We start from the raw sequence: 22629 nt of genomic DNA on the forward strand, positions 1-22629 counted from the left end.
CGAGAAAGGAGGGAGCGTCGGGATTGTGCAGGTATAATACTTCGGACTCAGGCTCTGCTTCCTTACTTGTACGGAATCCCATTTTGCAACTGAAAAACAAGGTAATCAGCGCCCAACGTCGCCATCCCCATCATAAGGACGTTACTCACCCTCTGGAACTCATCATACGCCGTACTCCTCATATTCTCATGCGCGTTCTTGATGATGCCCATCATGAAGTCCGCCGCCTGCCTTTCGTTCAGCCCCAGAGCAAACCGATCGCGCAACCTCCGAATCGTCGGCTCGCCCTTAAACGACGGCAGACTGGTGTCCAGCATCAGGCGCACGGTGCTGATGAGCTGCTCGGCGTGCGGGCGGATGGCGAGGAAGGCCTTGACGGTAAGCAGCTGGAAGAGCTGATAGCCTTGCGAGTAGCGGCCGCCCATGAGCACGACCATCTCGTGGTTCAGCTTGAAGGAGTTGGGCTCAAATTTGACGCCCTAGAGACGGGTCAGCAACCGATGGCATGGGATGAGGGCAGACTTACACCAGGCCCGATGTCGAAGAGGAAACCGAAGTCGATGTGGACGATGTGTCCCTCGCCGTCAATCATGATGTTTCCGTTGTGCCGGTCCTTGATCTGGAGGATGTAGCATGCGACGGAGTAGGCGGCCATAGATTGAATGAAGTTGAGGCGCGCGCGCTGGAAGGCGACCGTGTCCTGCCCACCATACTTGGCGATGAAGAAGTCAAGCAAGTCGTTGACTTTGGCGCGACCCATCTCGTCCCGAGACGTTGCGTTCGGTACGACGTCAATGACACCACACCCAGGACCCGTCGCGGTAACACGGTACGGGTAGAGGTAGAGCGTGAGGCCGATGCTCGTATAGATGTTCTTGAACATGGCGATGACCTGCAGCGCGAGCACGTCCTGCCGACAGTCGTCGCCGACCTTGAAAATGGCCTGCTGCCAAACCTCGTACTCTCGCTTCTGCTCATGGCCTGCACCGTCGCTGTCTAGCAAAGAGTCCGGGTCCTCGTTGATGACCACCCCTTCCTTGCGAACCTTGAAGGTGGCCATGAACGGAGCCTGAAATGGAGCGTTAGGCAAGGTATACCGGGACACCTATAGAGGGTAAACCTTGGCATGGCTCTGCAAGGGTCGCCCAGACTTCTTGTCGATATCAACGACAACACCATCCGGATTACTAGGAAGATAGACGCCAACATCGACCACAATCTTCGCCATTTCCTCGTCGATCTTAGCCTGGTTTGTCGTCAGCACAAGCATTGCGACGCAGGCATGGACCATACCTTCTTCTCCGGCTTCGTCTTCTTGATGTATGGCTTCAGCTTGCCCGAAATCGACGTGACCTCGTTGAAGAACCCGAACTCGCGGTCGTAAAAGTCGCGAGCCTCGCCAGACAAAGATGCAACGATCTTGTTGACCATGCGGTCCAATACAGGCTTCAAGGGATCCTCCTGCATGCGAACATCAACAGCTGCTCGCCATACATGTAGGAACACACGCACTAGTTCGCCGAGATCGTCTTTGTAGCAGTTTGCCTTCATGTTCCAGATGATCTGGTGGCAGAAGAGCTGCGAGATCTTCGCTGTTTCGAAGATGAATTGCTCGACGTAACCTGAGAAGGGTATCAGAAGATGGCTTTGGAGGGTATACGCAGCCTTTACCGAGATCATCGTAGCGAAGTGCTTGGACGAGTTGCGGGACAAAGAAGAATGTCAGGTCGACCGGGTGCCCTTCCAGAACGCGATGCGCATATTGCAGGATAATCGCGTCGTTCTTGAAGCGTCGCTCGAAGAACGTGTTTGCGATAATTGCGGACACAGGTGCCCAGAGCAGGAGGTACTAAATGGAATGGTGAGACAGGTCTGACAAGCCCTTTCAGGGTTCACTCACCCTGAGATCACGGCGTGCGTTGGTGACGTCCAGGTTGTCACCGATGAGGTACGGTACGGCCTCCGCAACGTCCAATACATCGCGAGTACTCGAGCGCACAAGCCTTACGACCTCATTGCGTACAGCAGGTTGCTTGAACCGCTCCGCCATGAAGACCGCAATTGCTGGGTCGACCTGCCATGCCGTCCTCACCAGGGTTTGCCAATTCGCCTGCGATAGTCAGTCGTTGTAGCGAGGTAATATTGTAGTGCAACATACGTCGTACAAAGTGCGCTCCGTTGCACTGACATGGTCTTGTCCCCGCTTGGGATCGTTCGTGGAATTTGCCCACACAGTCAAGCGGAATAGCTCGTTCTCGACCAGCAGCTTCAAAGGTGCGCTGAGGCTAGCCAACCTCTTCTTATAGTCTGGCGGACGTAAGTATAGGTCTGCGAACATATATAGGAAACTCACAAGACGCACGAGACGCCAGCTGTGAAGTCGCCAGACTGGTCACAGCCGATGCGGGGCTGACGATATCGCGCTGCAGATATGACAGGAACTCCGAGAGGACTTTGACGTCGGCATCTAGCTGTACACGGTTGGCACCATACGACCATCTACAACGACCATTAACACAGTTCGGATGTAGCACAAACTCAACTCACTGAGGCCGCACCGCAAACCAGGAATAAGCGAAAGAGTACAGGTTCTCTCTCAATATGTTCTCGCAGTACGAGTCAAGGTGCGAGCTCTTCAGCGTCTCGAAGCCAAAGAGCAAAAACGAGAATCGTGCTTCCCGAGCCAATGGATGGGTGCTGACGACAATGAGCGGAATGTCACTGATGGATTAGACGAACTCACCTCATCTCCGAAAAGGCCTTCGCGGTCCGCAACACGAGGTGCTGGATGATGAACATGACCTCGGGCTTCCGGTAGCGCGCGGCTTGCAAACGACTGAACAGCATCTCCAGTACCAACGCATGAGGCACCGTCAGACGGCGTGCTGCAGTTGAGGCACGGTCAATGAGCTCCTTGTCCGTTGGCGCATAGTCGACGGGGTGGAAGAAGGGGTCTTCGTAGCTGTACTACTGTTAGCTCATAGCTTCAAATGATCAAAGAGGCTATCCTGACTTGAGCGTCTTCGAGAAAAGACCCTTCTCTTGCTTGATCGTATCTGTCCAGGCCTCCAGAATTTCCGAGGCAAGAGCAACCTCGATGTTCGGCTTCGACGCGATCAGCCATGTCCACACTTCGATACCGGCACCAATGGAAGATGGCGTCGCGACCTCGAACGGCAGCACTACAATGTGATGCAAAAGAATATAGTCGTTCTGGACCTTGGTCAGTATAGCAATTGGAAAATCTGATTCGAGACTACCTGTGGCATTGCAAGAAGTGTCGCTGCAGCGCGGAAGAGAAGGCGCTTGAGGTTCTGCACAGTAAGGCCGCTGTGCTTATTCCTGATGTCCTCGAGGCTCTGCGCTAGCTTGGCCTTGAGCGCATGCAGCTCGTCTAAAGGTGCAGACGTAGGAGGCAGCTTGTCCAGTTCGCCTGAGTCTATGCGAAGGATCAGGAAACTGCATACATCAATTGAAGCAAGTAGCACACCTTGACGACTTGCCAACCGCACACCAGCCGCCTCGCCGGCAAAGTAAGACTTGTTGGCGAGCTGACTGGCCAGGCTCTTCGCGCCATCGGTACGACAGTTGGACAAGGCGGACAGTGATGCTGGAGGGGCGTCAAGTCTGTGTAAGTTAGTATAGCACGTGCGACTCACTCAGCTGTCGTTGCACGGGGCCAACCATCTTGCCATAGTGCTCAGCGACCGAAGCACCAAGATCTGCAGACTCGAGATCGAAGCCGGAAGACTGGTTAGTGGCAAGGTAGCGCTGAGGAATGTCAGAGACTTGCATTGCACTGAGGAAATATGTTTACCTGCAGCGTCGCCTTCAGTTCCATTGGCGCACGAGCCAAGGCCAGATCAAGCCAGTTATTTGCGTTCCTGTGCAGCTTCTCCAGTATTTCGTTTCGGACGACGTAGCTGTCCGTCAACTCCAGCGTCACGTCCGAACGCTCGGAGTGGAACTCGTAGACTGGATTATGCTACAGAGCAGTCAGCGCGGGTTTCAAGCAAGCACTTCGTGAATGAGACGCACCTCATCCGTGAACTCGTTCTCGCACCCGCGCCTCAACAGCGTCAACACATCCAAAATCGCAAACACCAACGGTGGATCGCACATCAACGACGGGAACGACGTCAACAGCCGGTTCAAGTATCTTGACGCAATATCCCGCGCCTTCGCCACTCGGTGCGTACTCGCCACCAACAGGAAGCGCAGCTCGCCCGAAAGGCGCTCCGGCAGCGCTTGCCTGCCCGCGAGCACATTAAGGTCGCTGACGCACCCGCGGACGATATTCTCTGCGATGGCGTCCATGCAGGCGCTGAGCTCGGGGTGTCGGTTGAGGCTGTCGTTGATGAAGTAGGAGACGAGAGGTGAGACGAGGCCGACGGCGGCGCGCATGCTTTCCATGTCGTGCATCATGAGGAGGAAGATGACCTGCCCGGAGGAGAGCGAGCGGATCTCGTGCGCGCGCAGGCCGATGTAGTGCGTCAAGAGGTTGCGATGGAGGTTGATGACCGTATGCGCGTACTCCTGGCGAATGACCGAGTTGTACTCGACGTCGCTCGCGACCGAATCATGCGATTCCTCGATGACAAGGGCCGGCGTCTTCGCTGCTATGCGCGCAAGCGCCGGCCTCAACCACTGCATCGCCGTGTTGTCGTCGCCCTCCAGCTTAGTGAACTGGAACAGGATGCAGAGGAACCACATGTGCCGGAAGAGAGACAAGACGCTGGGTGTCGTGTTCTTCTCCGGGTGGAAGTCTTCGTGCGACATCACGGCCTCAATGGGAAGGAGCAGCGATGCTAATTGCTCTATCATGTCGTCGATCTGTGCGGTGGTCAGTCCGACCGAGCAAAATTGGGGATGGCAGATACAGACCTTCACATGACGATTAGATATCTGTGCGTTCTGGATGGCGACACCTTTGTCGGAGAACAAGGTCAAGAGCTCAATGAGATATGTCTCGTAAAGCTCTGGTCTGTGGTGCAGCTCCTGCGCAAGGCGCGTCTGTGCGGCCAAAACCTATAGAATTTGTCAGTCTCTCGCTACGCTGTAGGACCTTTTCAACGCACCATATTGTTCGAAAACCTCGGATCGTCCGGATTCGCCGCACTATTGATGACCGAAAATGCCCGTATAATATCTACAAACGAGCTCTGCGGCGCCGCCAACGCCAGATCCACCAGATTATACGCAATCGCCGCCTCCACCGTCGGTTCCGCCGACCTCAACCTCTGAAGCAACATCGAAATAGTCAGCTTCGTCACCTCCTCCATCTTGAACTCCAGCGCCAGGCGCGTCACCACGCTGATTGTGCTGATGCCGACGAGGCGTTTTTCCTCGTCAGTGAGGCCGCGGAGGCCCGTCTCGACGGACTTGATGGTGGCCTCGCCTTGGGGTTGGTAGAGGGGGTTGTCGAGCATCTGGGAGTTGTTGGCAGAGCCGTAGATTTCTTTGCTGGTGGCGGCGATGTAGTTAAGCAGGGAGTACATGCTCGACATGATGAGGTCGTCGCCCGGGGCCAGCTTGATGCAAAGCGCTAGACACTTCGCGGCAGCGGAGAGCGGGAGCGACGCATGAGTATCCGACATGAACTCCAACTCGAAGATGGGCAGAGGAGAGGTGACAAAGCGACGCAGATGCGGCACCATATTGCCAGCGATCTCGGGGAAGCTAGCCAAGGTCAGGCAAGAGGTCAGAGCAACAAGGAACTAACATACCTCTGCACAAGCACTGTCGTAGCCTTGAGGGCAGCCTCCTGCACCAGGTGATCCGAGATAGGCGACTCATCGCTGAGCAGCAAGAGCAAACGAGCGTAAAGCTTGTCGTCCAGGTCCTTCAGAGCGACTGAACAAACCGATGCGAGTTTCTGCACAGCCGTTAGAATAAGGTTTCATATCATGCAATACTCCGCGTACCAAGCTCTCCGACATCGTCTCCCAAGCATACGTGTCAATCGACGGCTCAGACTCCATCTCCTCAATTTGCACAAGCAGCCCCGTAAAGCACTTCATCGCATACTTGATCGTCTTCTTCATAAACGCGCGGATCTCCTCATCCTCGACCTCCACATCCGCCGGCGCCTGCCGCATGAGCGCCAGCCACGCCTTATTCGCGGCAGCGGCCTCATGCGGGCGGCCTGGCGAGGGACTTTGCGGGGCGAGCACCTGCGCCAGGACCGTCCACTCGATCTCGAGGACGCAGCAGACGACGAAGTAGCCGCTGAGGGGCCGCCCGCGCGAGAGGTAGCGCCCGAGGAAGGTGTGGAGGAAGCGTAGGATGTGCTCGTCGGGGCCGTCCCTCTGCATAATGTCGGCGAGGAGGTTGTTGAGGCGGTCGACGACGGACGGGGCGCAGATGGTGGCGAACTGGGCGGAGAGGGCATGCCAGTGGTTGTAGGTCCATGGGAAGGAAGTGGTGGTGACAGCGCGGTAGAAACCATGCAGTGCGGGGATGATCTGGGTGAGGATGTCGAGGGCTGGAAAGAAGGTAAGCTTCATGTGGGTCAGCGGGGCGAGTAAGTAGACATACAGCTCTCGCGATCTATCCTCGAGCGCAGGTCGGTCACTAGCGAGATGATCGCCTCCGTAGCAGGTGTTACAGCCTCTGGATGCGCGGCAGCAACACGAAGCAACGCAGACACCGTTGAGTAGGTAAGTTGGTCCGGGAGAGACCATTCTACCTTGTGCATCAGCTCGCTGTACGCAATATCGTGGATGTCTACGCACCCTGCCAGTACAAGGACTTATCGAAGTCGACGCGGGGTATTTCCTTCACAATTCCGATTAGGGTGGGTAGTATAGTATCAATCGAGGAGGCAATCCTGCTATCTGGGAAGTTGATGACGAGTTCTCCGAAGCCGATGTTGCAGTGGACGCGGGTAGCCGGCTACCATGAACAGTAAGACGTCGTGTTGTAGTTCCTGCCCAACCGGCTACATACCATAAACACCCTCTCCTGGTGGGCAAGTTCTGCACCATTGGCATCTCCGTTCGACTTGGCCTCACTGCCCACCTCGGCAGACTCGACCTCAGCTTCCAGTAGCTTGCTGGAGATCGTCTCCTGCGCGTAGTCGCATTCCTCCTCTCCTTCGTCCGCAGCGAGCGCTGCGATCTCAGACAAGATCTTCTGGTGTATGTTGAGCTCCAAGCTACCATTCCATTCAGTACATGGCTGCCGTCCGTCCGAAAAGACGCACCAATCCATGTTGAAGCTCGGCGGACGGAGGCAAGGTACGAAGTGATCATGACCGCATCGTCGGCATGATGGCGGCGCCACGAACGCCAATCATGAGCAAATAACGCGCCTGTTGTTCTCTCCCCTCATCTCATTAGCACTCGCACGCAGTTCGATATGGCCAAGACACCCTGTAAGTCGGTATATATGCGCATACATACACCATGACCTAACAGAGGCCCCCGAAGCCAAATCCAGTCTACGCGCCTCGTCTCGCCCGCCTTCTAGGAAGTCGGCCCCGGTGCATTTCGCCGAGGACAGCGACGATGGCATGAAGGTCGATAGCGACATTGATCAAAGTGAAGACGAGGACAACGATGACGCGTGAGTGTGTATCCCGTTGTCCGTATCTCTGCCCATATCCTATCCTCCAGAGACGACCTGCGCAATATCTTCGAGGCCCTTCAGAGTAGGTACCATGAGGGAGATGGATCTGCATGTGACTGACAGCGTATCTGCAGAGCGGCAGCAGAAGAAGGCCTCTGCGCGTACTGCAGCGTTCCAAAGCCAGAAGAAAGCCCTCTATAACAATGGCCGGAAGAAAGTGCAGGACCTCGTTCGCGATGGGATAGAGCTTGCGTATGCACACATCCTCTCTATTCCCCTGTATATCGAGATTGTGACTTCTCACAGAAACAATCTGCGCGCCCAAATAGCCGAGCTTGAAGCGCAAGAAGTCTCCTACGAGCAGCAGAAAGAGCAGTTCGCTTCGCTGCTCAAGGCAATGGATGTACGTCTTTTCACCCAGTCACCCTATTTAACTGGAATGAACCCGCATATAGCAAGAGACGAATGCCCTCCTCGGTGCTGCCCGGGTCATCGAAGACCTCAACGCCCGCCGGGTCACCATCATCGACGCTTGCAGCAACCACGGTAAGCGTCGTCGATCTTGCAGTATGCTGCCTTCGTCCTCAAATTGCATTGGTAGTCGAAGAACGCCCCGCGCAGCGCGAGCGGACTCTGCAGAGCTTCCTCGTCAAGGCTCGGGACCAGGTCGAGCGCAGTCGGGCGGAGCAGAAGGTCTGGCTTTCTGAGCGTAAGGCAGGACGCAGACTTACAGTGTCGACTTTGCAGAGCGCCACGGACGCAAAAGCACTCATCAAGCAATACAAGAATATCCTTCGCGCAGCAGGCAACGAATGAATGGTTCCCTTGAGGCTTGCTCTCACGCGTTGCCTATCCGCTATGCTTACTCTGTCATTGTCCACTATCGCCCATTCTCGTACCTTGCTGTCTCGCTATCTCGCTCTGCCTCGCTGACTGCTATCCGCCGTTGCTCTGTCATGCTTTCACCCGCACTCCTGGTCTCTGCTGCAATCGTATCAACCGCTATTTGTCTCTACCTTGGCGCCAGCATCTGGACCTTCGCTCTTCAATCCAACCTCATTCGCTCCTTCTGCAGTTCTTGGCGTCACCGCACCCTTGCCCTTCGGTGTGTTCGCACCCTTGCTCTTCCCCTTCGGTGTCGAAGTTCCGCTCGAAGGCTGGTCTACGTACTCAAACTTGCGCGAGTCGATAGTGAATGTGACTGGACCCTTTGCATATGCGTTAGCCTTTGAAGATTCCTCCGGAGAATACACCGTACCTCGTTGCACAGGCTGACGCTCATCATCGCGCCGAATTTGCCGTCCTTGATCTTATCCGGCTTGTACGCTTTTCCTAAGCTTTCGAGGAAAGAGCTGTAGAATACGCGGCTGGCTTCAGAAGGCTACGATCCCTCAGCACTCAGCACCGCGGCCTATAAGGATGGAGGGGACATTGCGACCTCACCTCCACTTACCATCGCCTTGTGAAAATCCGGTTTGTTCCCCTTCGTCGTGTTGCCGAGCAGTGTAAATTGGGAGACGCAGAGGATGTCGCCGTCTATATCCTTGACGCTCGACTTCCACATCTTGACATCGTCTGCGGGGTCATTGAAGACGCGGAGGTTGAGACTGGGAGGCGGCACTTATGAGCACCGAAAATGAGATGAAGAGGATCTGTAGTACTGATTAATCACATTTTGTTGATGATGGTGGCAGCGTCTGCTGGACTATCATCTGTGCAGATGTGAGGCCCTCTAACATGCATAATTTGCGTTTGATTTACCGGTGCCGATGCCGACAAGCACCATCAAGCCTTTAGAGATTCGCGAGACGACTTCGTTGTCCACTGACTTTACAATTAGCCCCTACAGCTGAAAGTAATCTACGGAGACGATCCCACCTGTTACTGAAGCAGAGGAAACCCTCTGAATGATGGCGCGCATCGTCTGCAGTGAGTGTTCCCGTCAAGCAGGCCACCGTGCGAAAAGTTGAAGTTGATGCCGAGCACGTGATGTGATCCCACGACGCGTCGTCCAAATATAGCAGCGCGTCTCCTTCGCATCAACGACGACAAGCGCTGACGATTCACGTACTCCCTAGGCGCGATGTCCGGGCGCGGCATCTTTACCAAGGACGATGGAAGGCCTGTTGTTTTTTTCCTGCACAAGACAATCAAGGGGGATAAGAGGATCCTTCTGAGGGAGGAAATTCAGGTGCGTTGGCCAGTTGTTGATGCGGTGAAGCGCGCTGACCTCCTCCCTTTACCCTCCCAGAAACACGGAGGCCAAGTGACAGACGACGATGACGAAGCAGAGACTGTGCTCATGGATGACTACACCCTCAAACCCACCGTCCTGCAACTACGCTATGCTATGCGCCCCATCAACTCGCGGGTGCACGACTTCTGGGTCGAGCCACTCACGTTCGTGCGCAAGTGCGTGAATTGGGGCGTCTATAGCCACGAGGCGCGTAAGGTGGGCATGCCAGGGAGGCCGGGGAATGAGGAGGGGCTGTTGTAAGTTGCAGTATGAGTGCTGCACGCGGGGCGCCTAGTCTAATCCTCTCCGTTAGCCGTGTGAACTTCACCGACAGCGACGACGAGCACCTCGTTCAGTTTCTTGCCACCCATCTGCCCGACAAGTCGGCAGGTGGACGGACGGGTCTAGAGCCGTATAAGCGCCTAGTGGCTTTGGTGTGTTTCCACCGGTCACCATTGCACATCATGCTGACCGTGATCTGACAGTACGACAAAGACGATCCTGATACTTGGGGATTCGAATGGGTCAGGCGCCATACCTACCAATCATGGCACGAGCGCTACAGGAAGAATCAAGCGCGTCTGGACCCCCTCATCGATGCCATTGCTGCACGCGAAGACCCACCAGACACTGTCACGTACGAGCGGAATCGGATGTACCGGCAGGGCAATCCCAAGCATATCTATGTTCAGGAAGAAGAGGAGGAAGAGGAGGGCGAAGAGGAAGAGCAACCCCAGCAGGAACAAGATTATGAAGAGGAAGATGAGATCAGGGAATTCAGCCCCACGCAGGTGGAATACCAGACGGCGCCGGATAAGACGATGGAAGAGGACCAAGACGAGGAGGGTCAGCTGGAAGAGGACCAGTATGAGTACGAGTACGAACAGCCTGCGTCGCGAGTCGCAGGGCAGAAGCGGCGCCACTCAGATGGAGATGCTTTGATTGCACAGCGGCAAAGGTGGGACAAGCGCCCTCGCCTGACGGGCTCGCAGATCAAGGGTAAACAACGAGCTGTCGAGCCCGTGGAAGAGGTATACGAGGAGGAACCTCGGTAAGTCTGCGCAACCGCCTTTGGAAGCTTTGCTGAATCTCAGCAGTCCACCCAGCCCCACCCTGGTCGACCGACGGCAGTCCCAGATATACCCGCCACTCCCGGAAGATACGCCAGAAGCTTCACCTCGCGAGTCCGCCTCGCCTGCATCTATAGCCAGTCGCTACACGCCATCGCCATCTACCCAACCGCTACCTTCAATCAGCAAGCGACTCGCCGCCTCTCGCCAGCAATCACCGCCTACACGAAACTTAGCTGCTGCCAGACCATCACGGCCTCTGGTTCCTGTCTCCACCGCATCCCAGAGCCAGCCGCCCGCTTCTCAAAGCCAGACTATCGCTGCTCGAACCCGGACCGCCGCTCCACGGAACCAGTCCGCAGCCCGCACACGCATCAAGCCTCGCCGTGCTCCAGTCATCCCCGCCGCCGAGGACGCCCCCGCGGGCAGCACCCGCGCACGCTCGCGAGGGCTTTCCACCGAGCCCTCGCCGCCACGAACCCAGAAATCGCCTCGACCGAATCGGAAGCAGCGAGAGCGGCGGCATGTTCCCGGGTCGTCTCAATCGGAAGACGAAGAGTATATGCAGGCTGTTCGTGAGGAGGAGGGGCTGGAGAATCCATTTGTCCAGGATGGAGACGAGGATGGGCAACCTCCGGTGGAGGTGGAAGAAGATGACAGCAGGGATGAAGACGAGCTCAGGCAGGACGAAGACGATCAGCCGCCGGCCGAGACACTGGAAGACGAGGACGCGGTCGTGCATCAGTTGATGGATAACAGCGCATTGTCAGCGGGTGGGATCGAAGCGGAGACGTACGATGAGGATGCGGAGAATCGGGACCCGCGCTTGGAGCGACAGGAGAGCGACGAAGGGAGTGACGAGGAGGAGGAAGTGGACGACGACGCGGATGCAAGGGAGGGATACAGTGACGAGCTCAGCTCCGACGACGCACAAACGCGAGAGCATATATCCTTCCAGGCTCCTGCGTCTCCTATTTCTGCCCCTCCTGCCAGGAGAGCCAACGTCTTCTTGCCCAAGGTGCCCCCGCAAGTGCGCCGCCTAGCCCGCGGCACACAACGTAAGCTTCCTCCGCTTCAACTCCTCCCAATGCTCACTAACCCTAGCCCTCTAGCCGCCTCCCAAAGCCTCCCCTTGCCTCAGACTCCGGCTCCGGGAAACACGTCGCGCTCATTGCGAACGTCCCTGGCCGCCGACCTGCTCTCGCTCTCCATGCAACGCTCGCCTCCACGGCATCGCGGCCTTTCTAGCGAGTCCAGCGTCGAGAGCTACCCCTTACCAAATACGCGCGCGAGTACGGAGAAGCAGAGATTGACGCAGGAGCAGATGCAAAGTCCGTATGTGCCGGCACAAGGGACGAGAGCTGCGCGGCTTTTGCGATCGCGGCTCAGAGCACAGGAGGCAGTCTGAAGGGAACGTTTGCTCATGTAACATATTTGTACCATACATACTTCGGGATGTGGCATACCTTGTGCTTTGCAGGACGGAATTTTTTGATGCGTCTTTCGTGGCACATGAGCATTATCATCCATTACAATAAGCAAGTGAGGTGAGGTCAGTAGTGTAGTCTAGCGGATATCCATCATACTTTTGTCTCCGGCTCCTTCGTCTCCTCCGGGTCGACATAGACACTCAACAAGCCCCGCAACCGCTCGTCGAAGAACACCTTCTGCGCCGGCTTAATGATCTCCCACCCGTCCACCCTATTCCGCCACACCTTCTCCTTGTTCATGCGCTCCTGCCTCAACTCGACCTCCGTCGGCGGCGGGTGCGCCGCCTCCTCCTTCGTCGGCTCCCTCACTCCCCTCGCAAGCTCGCGCGCCACCTGCAGCCTCGCAGGCAGCTCCGCGTAGTACTTCTCGCGCGACTTGGCCGTCTCCGCAGGGATCTCCGCGCTCGAGCTCTTGAAGAACGCCTCCTTGTCCTTGTCGAACGCGAGGTCGCTCGGCGAGGTGGGGGTGGCGACCTCGCGGAAGGGCCGCGTCTGGCGCATGACGAGGCGGTAGGCGGCCTCCGCGCCCGCGCGCACGCGCTCGCGCTGGTTGAACCAGTCCCAGAGCATGTAGGGGATCTGGCCGAAGCCGATGTAATCAACGAAGGAGACGAGGAGGAGAGGAGGGATGGGCGGGATGGTGGCGGGCGGCGCGACGTCCGTGCCGGGGGTGGGGGTGATTGGTGGGGGCGTGTATTGGGTGACGGGCTTGGGAGTGTGAGCTACGCCCTCCTCGGGTTCGTCGAAGTGACCGTCGTCCGCGAGAGCGTTGGCCAGTGCCTCGTCGCGGTCGACGGGTTGCAAGCCCTCCGTCCAGCCGCGCGCGAGGCCGAGCATGAACTCCTTGAAGGCCGGGCGCCCGATGATGACAGCACCGTCTTCGACCGCGCGCTTCTCCAAGACTTCTGGGGGCACATATGTGGGGGTCGCCAGCAGGTGAATCGGTGGGCTGTCAAGGCCTGCTTCCACCCTTCTCCGCGCGCGAATCTCGTCCGCAATCTTCTGCGCGAGCTCTCCACTCTTGTTGCCGTTCACGATGTCGTAGTCGATGCCTGCAGCAACAAGAATGGGCTGAAAAGTGTCAGTGCAGTTATGGTACACCGAAACCCGTCACGCACCTTGATATACCGCCGGAAGTACTTGATGCTCGCGTTGTAGTCCTCGTCGCCCGGCCACTTGCATCCATACACCCGGACCTTCCGTGGCGGCTCCAGGATACCTAGCGGTCGTTCCGCAAGATGACTGACCCGGTCCACATACGCCTGCCGTATGCGCTTGCACTCGCGGCGATCGTACACATAGTAGCCGGTCACCGTGCTCGTCACCGTCCAGAAGATGAGCCAGTTCCGCGAGGGGAGCTTGGGGCGGTAGTCAAGCCAAGAGGGGGGGATGCCCGTGTACTGGAGCACGGCCTTCACTCCCGAGGGCGCCTTCGACTTGTTCTCGCCGCCCATGCGCGCAGAGACTGAGTGCCGCGCCGCGCGAGCCGGTGCGAAAACTGCCGCCCGTGCACGTGATGCGCGCCTGCAAGCGCGCATGGGACTCGAAGTTCAACTTTGCCGGTGTAACAAGGTGTTCGTGGCCGGAACGTGAGGTAGCATTGCAAGAGCGTAATGCACGTGAGGGATACAGGTATGGTACATTGTCTTCTTTATGTGTTTTGTTCACTATGGTCCGTATGTAAGGTACTAAATGTCACAAGAGCGAGCGAACAGCCGGAGACGGGGTCGAGGGTAATAATGTCTGCAAGCGAGACGAATAGTGATAGTCCAAGAGATTCGAGGGTCCGTGAGGGCAATACGATGACCTGGCGGCAGTTCAGGTTCAGCACCAGTCGCACTTCGTCCAGAGGTCAAAGTTTTGGTGGTCGATCCCGGCGCAGGGTGCGAGGAAGTTGGCGTCCTTCGCATCCTTTGCGATCTCGACGCACTGTCCGTTCGTTACGGATGTGATGTTGCAACCGTACGAGAACTGGCCCTGCATGGAGGAGTCGGCGTTGCAGTAGTCGCACTGCACCGACCAGTGCTGCGACCTGTGAATGAATGTCAATCGCCGGCAAGGACGGAGAACGGAGGGGCTGCATACTCGTCATCGTCGGCTGCATCGGCGAGCGTCAGATTCCCGCTCTCGGTGATCGCGACAGCGAGGTGCTTCTTGCCTGCCGGGCTGTGCGATGGCATGTCCGTCAGTACGCCACATACGTTCCGAAAACACTGGAACGCACCTGATGGTGAACAGCGAATCATCGTCCCCCTCGATCGGGTGGAAGAAGAAGTCAACCTTGGCGAGCATACTTGCGTTGTTCGGGTTGGAGGACTCGCTGGTGACGGACGCGTTGGCCGCGGGCGGCTGCTTCACACCCCACTCTCGCGCCGAGTTGGTTACGGAGACGCCAACGCCGTTGAAAGGGGGAACACACGGCCCATCGGACTCTGCTCGCCGCGAATGGAACATAGCCGGGGGTGCAGCGAAGGAGGGAGCCGCTGCCGCGAAGGGGACCGCGGCGGAAAGGATGAGCGCGACGAGCATCGGGGACGCAGTGAACAGAGCGAAGATCGTGAAGAACATCGTGGCTGTCGTTTGGATCTGGCTCGGACGCGTACTTGTCTTCGTCGTCGTCGTTCGAGAGGGCGGACGTGTGGTCACGGTGGTCGCCTTCAAGGGCCGGTCGCCTTCTCGGCCTTATATGTAAAGTCAACCAACCTCTCAACTCGGTGATTGACGTAATTCCCGCGCCGCTACCTCAGGGTCACCGGTTCGTTGTTCTCTTGCTTCTGGGCGTGAAGGCAACACCGCCCTCGACTTCCAGCCCTGTTTGCGCTGGGTGAGTTCTTCCGAGGTATCCATTCTGAGTCCTGCTACGTGGGCGAATGGCGTACATCGCCTGCAGAACGACGCGAGGCGAAAGGCGAGCAAGATGAGGTTAGTGCGAGGATGCCGGGGTCGAGGCGGGGGCAGAGAACGCCAAGCCTGATCCGCAGGTGGAGCGGATCAGCGGCGCGTGGTCATAATTACTACTTTTGGACCTTCCCACGCCCTTGTCTTCACAACTTGCCTTTTACGACCATCATGTTGCCCACCCTTTCGTGTCCAAAAGCAGTAACTCTGAAGTATTCAATGGCTGAAACGACTGAGAGGTGTCACATGACAAATTCTGCACTTCATATCAGTCCTTTGTAGGGCCAAAGCATCCTTTACGAAGTACAGGTGTGCAGACTGTGTCAGCCAGCGAGGTGAACGGCCAAATCCAGCTCGAACGAAACCGCATGCAGCATGAAATCCAAGAACGACTACAACAATGAAGGTTGCATACTACAGGCTGTCCTTTAGCATCGCCCTCCTTGTCGCATCTCTACCGGCCTTCAGCAATGCGGACACTTCGCTCCCACCAGTGCCCTTCGATCGACCCCCGGACGGCCCCTTCTTCTCCATCGCTCTGGCCATGGCGGACAGTGGGCAACCAGGCGGCAATGACCTGCCCGCCGAAACGACATACAGCACCGCTATGCGCATATGGTTATCGCGCAGGCGCTTCAAAGCCGCCACCGCATCGTCATACGCATCCCTCAACACTGGAGTCTCCTCAGCGAGGTCCCGCACACGGAAAGGAGCCTGCTCGAGGTGCTCCAGGAAGTCTCGGTGCGCCCCGGGCATGTAGCGCCACATGCGCCGCATGAAGCCCGTGTCCGCTTTGCGGTTTTCGGCGGTGGGTGCGGGGGTGCGTGAGTAGCGCAGCTCGTGGTCGATGCTGAGGAAGACGTCGATGGCGTGCATGAGCGAGCTCTGGCCGCCAGAGGGACCAAGAAGGTCGTCGCCGGCGTCTGCGCCCTCGAAGACCCAGGGATGCTCTTCGCTGCTACCAACGAACCATGGCCGAATTTGCCAGTAGAAGACATGCGGGTCGCACGTCGGGCGAATGCCCTTCATGACCTCGGTGAGCTCGTCAATATCTCCCGACAGCCGCCGAAGGGCGCCCTCCACCTCCGCTACCATCGCCGCGTCCCTCGCGCGCAAGGGCGGCAGGTTCGCAATGTCGGCCATGATGCCCAGCAGCTCGGCGCCACGCAGTTCGCAGCGGACCTGGGACATGTAGAACGCGGACTCGTCCTCTGTGCCCGAGAATAGAGTCTCGGTGCGCAGGTTGTCCATCGTCAGCGGGCCGTCCTCGTTGATTTTCTCCACGTTCCAGAGTATGGTGTCGGCATAGGTGAGGACCGGCGCCATCCTCAGGTGTTGCGCCACGGCCGTAATCGGAGCGGCGAGGGGCCGGGGGATGGTAATGGGCGCGCCAGGCTCAAGCTCGCCGTCCGGGATAGAGTGCACATAGAAGTGGATGAGGTAGGCCAGCACGTAGTGCGCGCGCTGCAGGAGACGGAGGTCGCACGTGAGCTCGTCCACGTCGAGTACGGGGAGCTGAGAAAACTGTGAGTCGGTGTAACTGCCTTCGCCGCACCAACGCCAAGCTTACCTGCTCGATAGCCTTCCTCCACCTGCTTCCCTGCGGGTGCTTCTGTGCAGCTTCTTCACTCTCATCCGAGCCGAGGACGAGCGTCTCCGTTGCGCTGCGAAGTGCGGCCTCCCACAGGTCGAATTTACCTCGTAATTTCGGGAGCGGGCGTCGAGGCATGAAGCCGGTGTTTGCGTCGACGTCAAAGTCAGAGAGAGGGCGTGGTGGCAAAGCTCGTCGACGACAGCTCAAAAGCCATCCCGACGCCCGCAGCAACATAGAGAAGAGGCGCGCAAGCAACGAGCAGAGTCTTTGAAGGAAGCCCATGATGAAGATAAATGCTTCGGAGAGTATGTATGATCACTGTGGAGTGGTAGAGGTATGTGGGTTTGCATCCCCCACCCTCGCCACCCTGGCCTTTATATACTCTGCAGCCCGTGGGTCAACGCTGCACTCATTCGCATTCCATAGAACTTTGACTGCACTCGGATTGACGTCTTCATCAGCACCCCGCGAAGACGAGATCTACACGGAGCCCTGCGAAGCATGAACCTGGAATGGCAATGCCCATCGCACCGCTCTGAACTCTCCCTCGCGTGCTGTTTACAGGCACCCCCGCGCGAGACTTCTCGCTTCTCCCTTGTCTGCTGGATTTCCCCTCGGGCAACGCAGCCAGCCCGTGACGGCAAGCTGGAAGCGGGAAGAACTTGGTGGCGCGCGCTGAGAAGAGCAGTCAGGTTTTGGCTGACCGTCAACCGACAGAGTGATGCTGTGGATTGTCCTGATAAGAGTAGCTTGACAGAGCGGCGATGAGCAGCGTACCGCGGTCTGCGTGCGGCAGCCCAACCCCCGATCGCCGCATCCCTGTACTAGTACACGCCCTGCATTCCCTTTCTCGGGCGGGCGGAGATGACAATCAGGCAAGCGTCGATCTCTGCAAGTGCCTCTGCTTACACCTAAGGAAAAGTATGGGTGGCTTGATCATCGTTCAATGCTAGTTTGCAGTCAGCACTAGCACTGATTGACTGCAAAGGGTCACTGCAAATCGGAGATTGACCCACAATTGCCTGCATATCGGAGAGACACTGCTGAAAAAACGAGACCATCCGACTCCAAATCCAGCAGCCCCGAGACACCGCTTCCAGGCGCATAGCGCACTTCGCAAAGTTCAACATGTTTAGCTTCCGCGCTTCCACGTGAGCTTTATCCCCGCAGGGCAGGCATTGTCGGTTACACGTGTCGAGACGGACCTTGCGCAGAACCCAGTTGTGAGCGCCGTAGCGACGAGATGAGATCCTAACGAAGCGGAGGAATATTCCATGTGAACTCAAAAGACGTCGGTGGCTGAGAATTTGCATTTTCATCGCCTTCGTCTGCGAACCCTGTCCTTTATGGCCGCAAGTGTTTGCCTGGATGCTCGAGAACCAGTCGAGTCCGCTTCATCCGCAGGAAGCAATCAGATCGAGTGGAGATTATACCGATACAACATCTACCGCAGGCGTACTGCTACCCACCCGCCGCCTCAATTCCACACGAGGAACCCGTCCTTGTCTTCCGTGCACCGCCGCGACAGCACCTCCTCCACCTTCTCCTTCACGCCCATCTTGTGCTCCCGCAGGCGGTCAAAGTTCGCGATGACCTCCTTCCGCTTAAGCGCGTTGCCGCCGCTCTCCTTGTGCGAACCCTTGACCATCGCCGCGATCTCGTCCTCGACGGGTAGCGCGTATAGGTAGGGGAAGGGGAGCGGCTTCTTCGCGAGGTCGGCGGGGATGTCGAAGGATTGGCCCTTGGTATCGACGAAAGGGGACTTCTTGTCGACGAAGCGGGCGATGATATCGTTGGTGACCCCCTGGAGGTTGTCCGGCTGCCATTTTGTGGGCTCCTTTGACTTCGTAAGGAGCACGTTGGTGATACCGGCGACGAAGTCAGGCGAAGCTTGATTCTGTGGGGAGGGTGAGCGCGATGACAAGGCGATATGCCAGAAGCACTTACGCAGAAGGCAGTCGCTAGCTGATGCTCCATCCTCAGAGCGTCGATCAAGTTCAAGTTTTTGCCCTGGCGTATGGCATAGAGTGCCAACTTCAGGCTTGTCGGGCTCCGGACCTTCAACGTGGACAGCGTCTGAGATGCCCATTGCCTGACAGCCTCACTGCTGTCCTTCTCCGCCATGACCTCAAGCTCCTCCACGATCTGCTCGACGGTGTCATGCCTGAAGGCAGTGTCGAGTGCGACGCGAACTTCCCCAGTCAAGTGGAAAGGGCCCTCCTCAGGCTGCCGCTCGCAAGACAACTCCTCGATTGTGCGGTCAACGAGGGTCAAATTAGACTCCTCGACGCTGGCGAGGCGCTCCAGAAGGGACGGTACCCTTCGGGATGGGATGTAGTGTGTTGCAAAGCCTGCCTCACTAAACACACCTGAGATTAGCGGACTGAGAGCACTAGGTATGTCATGTGCTCACAAGACGTCGCGTCCTCGCAAAGTTGTGCCCGTGAGACAGAGATAAGTGCCGAGCTGGCCGTCCAGCCTGGACATGTAGTAGCTTGCGCCAACGTCTGGCACGTAGCCGATGTTGGTCTCCGGCATCGCGAACACCGTGTTCTCGGTCGCCACTCTGAATGGCGCAGGTGCGGAAAGGCCGACACCTCCTCCCACTGTGTGAACGACATTAGCAAGCGTGTGATGAGGGATTAGGAAGACGCACTCGTGATGCCATCCATAACCACGACGTAGGGCTTGTTGAGGGAGGCAAGAATGTAGTCGAGCTCGAACCTGAGAATGGCTTAGCGACAGGTCGGGCATCGAGAGGAGTACATACTCGCGCTTGAAGAAGCGGATGGCTGTGGGGCGCTTGCCCTCATCTTGAGAATCCAGCGCAATTTCTGAGGGAAGTGAGTGATGATCGAGCCGGTCTCATGACGGGACGTACGTGCAACGTCTCCCCCCGCGCAGAACGCACGGCCAGTGCCAGTTCCCACAATTGTCGAGGCAATGTCCGATCTGTTCCACTCCTGCGCAATAATGAGAATTGCCTCCCCTGACGTATGAGAGACGTCCAACCTCGATCTTCGGTCGCAGCTGCTCAAGCATCTCCGTGTTCAGCGAGTTGAGCTTTGCTGGCCGGTTCAGCACATAGTTGCGCATGGAGAGCACAGACTCAAGCTTAACCAGCGGCTGAGGACATATGAGGACCTGAGAGAGTATGTTCTGCATATGTTCGCACCTCTGCAGCCGGTGCGGCTGATGCGTCTGTCGACATTCTGGAAAGGTGTTGAGCGATGGCGGCAGTCCTCCTGCTTGCGTTGCTGTTGCGGGTCATGGCCCGAAGAAAGAAGGGGGCGGCGGTGGAGCGCTGCATTTGCGCTTTAAGGTGCACGGGGACGAAGGCAAGCGCTAACACACTAATTCGCGACGCGCCACGGCTTTTTCCGGCCCGGTGTGACGCTCAGCGGGGTCACACTCTCACGGACTCAAGTTCAACGCGCTCACTCATCAGCGTCTTTATTCCGACATGGATCTTCCAGCCAATGGGACTAGAATATCTCATTCTGGACACATTGGAACAGTCCGTTTTGTGGGACCTGTAGATGGCACTCAAGGCACATGGATCGGCGTTGAGTGGGATGATCCCTCGCGAGGTAAACACAGCGGAACGAAGGATGGAGTGTCCTACTTTACGTGCAAGTCAGTGAAATTCATAACGTTGACCTGCTGATCCTTACGGTCACACAGCGTTCCCAACTCTGGAACCTTCATTCGACCTTCGAATAAGATATCTTATGGCACTTCTTTCCTCGACGCTCTCAAATCCAAGTACATCGAAGCGTACCACGGAAAGCAGGAGACCATAATCCTTGGTTCTTCAAACGGCGCCATCGAAGTCGAGGCAGTCAACCTTGACAAAATTCGTGGCAAATTCGCAGATCTCACACGCCTCCGGGAGGTAAGCCTCGACAACGAGCTTGTCGCCACCTGCGACTCTCCCCCGGGTACGATCCGCCAAGCATGCCCTAGTGTGTAGCTTTCCGCCTCCCATAGATCCCGTCCCCAACGACCTCACCCTCTAGATATACGCGGGCTCGACTTATCCAAGTGCCTCGTCCCCTCGTGGGACGTGGTGGCGGACATCGCAGCCGAATTGCCCAACCTGCAGCGCCTGGCGCTTAAGTAAGTTCGCCGCTGACCCTGCTTCTGCGCCACTGACCGTGGCGATTGCCCCGTCCGCGTGTCTAGTTACACTCGCCTGGAGATGCCTCGGGACCCCGCGCGGCTGGCCGCTGCCTTCCCTCGCCTGACGGAGCTACTCCTCAATGCCACACTCACTCCGTGGGCGCATATGCAGGAGATAACCGCGCCCATGCCGCGCCTCGAGGCCATTGAGATGGGGTACAATCACCTCACCGACCTTGCGCCTTCGGCGCAGTGTGCAGCGCACCCTGGGATCCGCGCAATCAACCTGGAAGGCAATGAGTGCGCCGACTGGGCGGTGGTGTGTGAGCGACTGCAAGAATACCACTCGCAAGTTGGGCTCCTCTGCTTGCTTGAATATTTGCGTGACAATAATCTGCAGACTGCAACGCCTAACGCTTGCGGGGAATGGAATTCAGAGCATACCACCATGCCGGGATCCATCGCGCGCGCTGAAGAGCATGCAACATCTGTCGTTGGCCACAAATGAGATTAACTCATGGTCTGACATCGATGCACTACATGGCTGGTGTCCGGCATTAGCAAGCCTGTCCCTTGCAGATAATCCAATTATTGCTGGTCAGTCCATCGTCAAGACGCTCTACTTATCGCTCAGCCTTCTACAGACGCAAAACAAGCCCTACACGCCCGGTTATTTGTCATTGCCAGAATATCCACCCTCACTCAACTAGACGGCTCTGGTGTCAGGCTTTTATAATATTCGTCTGTTCACCGTGCTCACCACTCGAGTAGATCTCTCCCAAAGAGCGAACGGACAGCGAGCTCTTCTACATCTCCCACATTTCCGCCCAAACTTATTCCTCTGCTGCCGTTCGCGATTTAGAGCACCCTCAATATCGCAGGCTATGCGAGAGTATGTGTTCTCTTCCTCGCCCTAGTCCTCACATTAATAATCACCTTTGCGACCAGAATATGGCACTGCGCCCGACGTTGCAGATCGTCCAGTAACAAAGGACCACCAAAACCTGCGCGACCGTCTGATAGGTACGGCTGATCCTCAAATCCTCACCACCCTCCGCCTACTCATCCCACCCTCAAGAACTTAAACTCTACCCCCTCGACTCGTCCCCAACCTCCATCAGCCCCATCGACGCCGCACACATCCAATCCACCCATGAACCCCACGCCCTGCGCGTACTGCCCACCCTACCATTGAAAGCACTCAAGCAGCGTATTGCCAAAGCAATGAAGCGGCGTACAGGCGTTCGAGTATGGCTGCTGATGCACGATGGCGCGGCCGAACTTACGGACGAGAAGGAGGATCTGGCGTGGTTGGGGTTGGAAGACAATTCTGTTCTATTCTTCTGTTGTACATAGATACAGGAAGAGACTACAGACTACTACGCAAAAGAGGATCATGCCTTGATGCCGAACTTCATCCCATGTTGGGCAAGAGCCCTCCCGGAACCTTCCTCCGATTTAATCCCTCGTTGGTCCGTGGAATGCAATGGCTGCCGACAGTCAGCAACTTGATGTTGCGCGAGTAACCGAAGGCTTGCGACTGTTGTTGCCGACCTCAGGTAACCCGACGTTCCCAGGGAAGGGTATGGCATGAGCCGCACAACCGCCGCGCGTGCGAACCACCGTCCTGGAGGTCGATGAAGCCGTTAC

General features: G+C 57.1%; 10 protein-coding genes across 10 annotated transcripts; 3 read left to right on the forward strand and 7 right to left on the reverse strand.

Moving 5' to 3' along the window:
- Positions 1-62: 62 nt before the first annotated feature.
- On the reverse strand, positions 63-5981 carry SCHCODRAFT_02484257 (uncharacterized protein; the record flags this gene model as incomplete). Its single annotated transcript, XM_003034822.1, has 20 exons — positions 63-89; positions 150-479; positions 527-1069; positions 1121-1246; positions 1294-1461; positions 1513-1622; positions 1672-1849; positions 1901-2110; positions 2159-2296; positions 2337-2499; positions 2548-2697; positions 2744-2962; positions 3014-3213; positions 3261-3610; positions 3660-3771; positions 3818-3985; positions 4039-5028; positions 5079-5679; positions 5727-5875; positions 5925-5981. The coding sequence occupies 20 exons, from the start codon at positions 5979-5981 to the stop codon at positions 63-65; spliced, it is 4989 nt and encodes a 1662-aa protein (XP_003034868.1).
- Positions 5982-6236: 255 nt separating this feature from the next.
- SCHCODRAFT_01055286 (uncharacterized protein) lies at positions 6237-7155 on the reverse strand (the record flags this gene model as incomplete). Its single annotated transcript, XM_050340946.1, has 4 exons — positions 6237-6484; positions 6538-6704; positions 6731-6894; positions 6949-7155. Coding segments are annotated over 4 exons (786 nt in total), but the record flags the coding sequence as incomplete, so codon positions are not given.
- A 358-nt stretch (positions 7156-7513) lies between these two features.
- SCHCODRAFT_02563216 (uncharacterized protein) lies at positions 7514-8385 on the forward strand (the record flags this gene model as incomplete). The annotated part of the gene is made up of 6 exons (XM_003035665.1): positions 7514-7566; positions 7617-7651; positions 7704-7821; positions 7876-7972; positions 8025-8115; positions 8171-8385. 6 exons carry the CDS (start codon positions 7514-7516, stop codon positions 8383-8385), a joined length of 609 nt encoding a protein of 202 aa, XP_003035711.1.
- Positions 8386-8515: 130 nt separating this feature from the next.
- SCHCODRAFT_02608078 (uncharacterized protein) lies at positions 8516-9509 on the reverse strand. The gene is made up of 6 exons (XM_003034821.2): positions 9448-9509; positions 9331-9393; positions 9242-9281; positions 9023-9176; positions 8828-8950; positions 8516-8777 (listed from the first exon to the last, which is right to left on the reverse strand). The coding sequence occupies exons 1-6, from the start codon at positions 9488-9490 to the stop codon at positions 8565-8567; spliced, it is 636 nt and encodes a 211-aa protein (XP_003034867.1). The 5' UTR covers positions 9491-9509; the 3' UTR covers positions 8516-8564.
- A 92-nt stretch (positions 9510-9601) lies between these two features.
- Positions 9602-12383, forward strand: SCHCODRAFT_02526629 (uncharacterized protein). The gene is made up of 6 exons (XM_050343514.1): positions 9602-9760; positions 9821-10062; positions 10119-10239; positions 10291-10856; positions 10903-11933; positions 11988-12383. Exons 1-6 carry the CDS (start codon positions 9653-9655, stop codon positions 12281-12283), a joined length of 2364 nt encoding a protein of 787 aa, XP_050203099.1. The 5' UTR covers positions 9602-9652; the 3' UTR covers positions 12284-12383.
- On the reverse strand, positions 12372-13827 carry SCHCODRAFT_02608082 (uncharacterized protein). Its single transcript, XM_003034820.2, has 2 exons — positions 13484-13827; positions 12372-13436 (listed from the first exon to the last, which is right to left on the reverse strand). The coding sequence occupies exons 1-2, from the start codon at positions 13817-13819 to the stop codon at positions 12456-12458; spliced, it is 1317 nt and encodes a 438-aa protein (XP_003034866.1). The 5' UTR covers positions 13820-13827; the 3' UTR covers positions 12372-12455.
- A 113-nt stretch (positions 13828-13940) lies between these two features.
- On the reverse strand, positions 13941-15024 carry SCHCODRAFT_02608085 (uncharacterized protein). The gene is made up of 3 exons (XM_003034819.3): positions 14590-15024; positions 14451-14531; positions 13941-14397 (listed from the first exon to the last, which is right to left on the reverse strand). Exons 1-3 carry the CDS (start codon positions 14931-14933, stop codon positions 14190-14192), a joined length of 633 nt encoding a protein of 210 aa, XP_003034865.1. The 5' UTR covers positions 14934-15024; the 3' UTR covers positions 13941-14189.
- A 605-nt stretch (positions 15025-15629) lies between these two features.
- SCHCODRAFT_02608091 (Indoleamine 2,3-dioxygenase) lies at positions 15630-17092 on the reverse strand (the record flags this gene model as incomplete). Its single annotated transcript, XM_050344289.1, has 2 exons — positions 15630-16789; positions 16845-17092. Coding segments are annotated over 2 exons (1360 nt in total), but the record flags the coding sequence as incomplete, so codon positions are not given.
- Positions 17093-18334: 1242 nt separating this feature from the next.
- SCHCODRAFT_02484941 (ClpP/crotonase) lies at positions 18335-20068 on the reverse strand (the record flags this gene model as incomplete). The annotated part of the gene is made up of 8 exons (XM_003034817.2): positions 18335-18754; positions 18805-19216; positions 19271-19463; positions 19514-19581; positions 19628-19691; positions 19769-19820; positions 19870-20001; positions 20033-20068. 8 exons carry the CDS (start codon positions 20066-20068, stop codon positions 18335-18337), a joined length of 1377 nt encoding a protein of 458 aa, XP_003034863.1.
- Positions 20069-20320: 252 nt separating this feature from the next.
- SCHCODRAFT_02484057 (uncharacterized protein) lies at positions 20321-22335 on the forward strand (the record flags this gene model as incomplete). Its single annotated transcript, XM_003035663.2, has 9 exons — positions 20321-20493; positions 20542-20822; positions 20877-20976; positions 21043-21295; positions 21333-21576; positions 21624-21700; positions 21751-21871; positions 21928-22002; positions 22058-22335. 9 exons carry the CDS (start codon positions 20321-20323, stop codon positions 22333-22335), a joined length of 1602 nt encoding a protein of 533 aa, XP_003035709.1.
- Between the last annotated feature and the right edge of the window lie 294 nt (positions 22336-22629).

This window comes from Schizophyllum commune (assembly GCF_000143185.2).
Source record: "Schizophyllum commune H4-8 unplaced genomic scaffold SCHCOscaffold_1, whole genome shotgun sequence".
NCBI lineage: Eukaryota > Fungi > Basidiomycota > Agaricomycetes > Agaricales > Schizophyllaceae > Schizophyllum > Schizophyllum commune.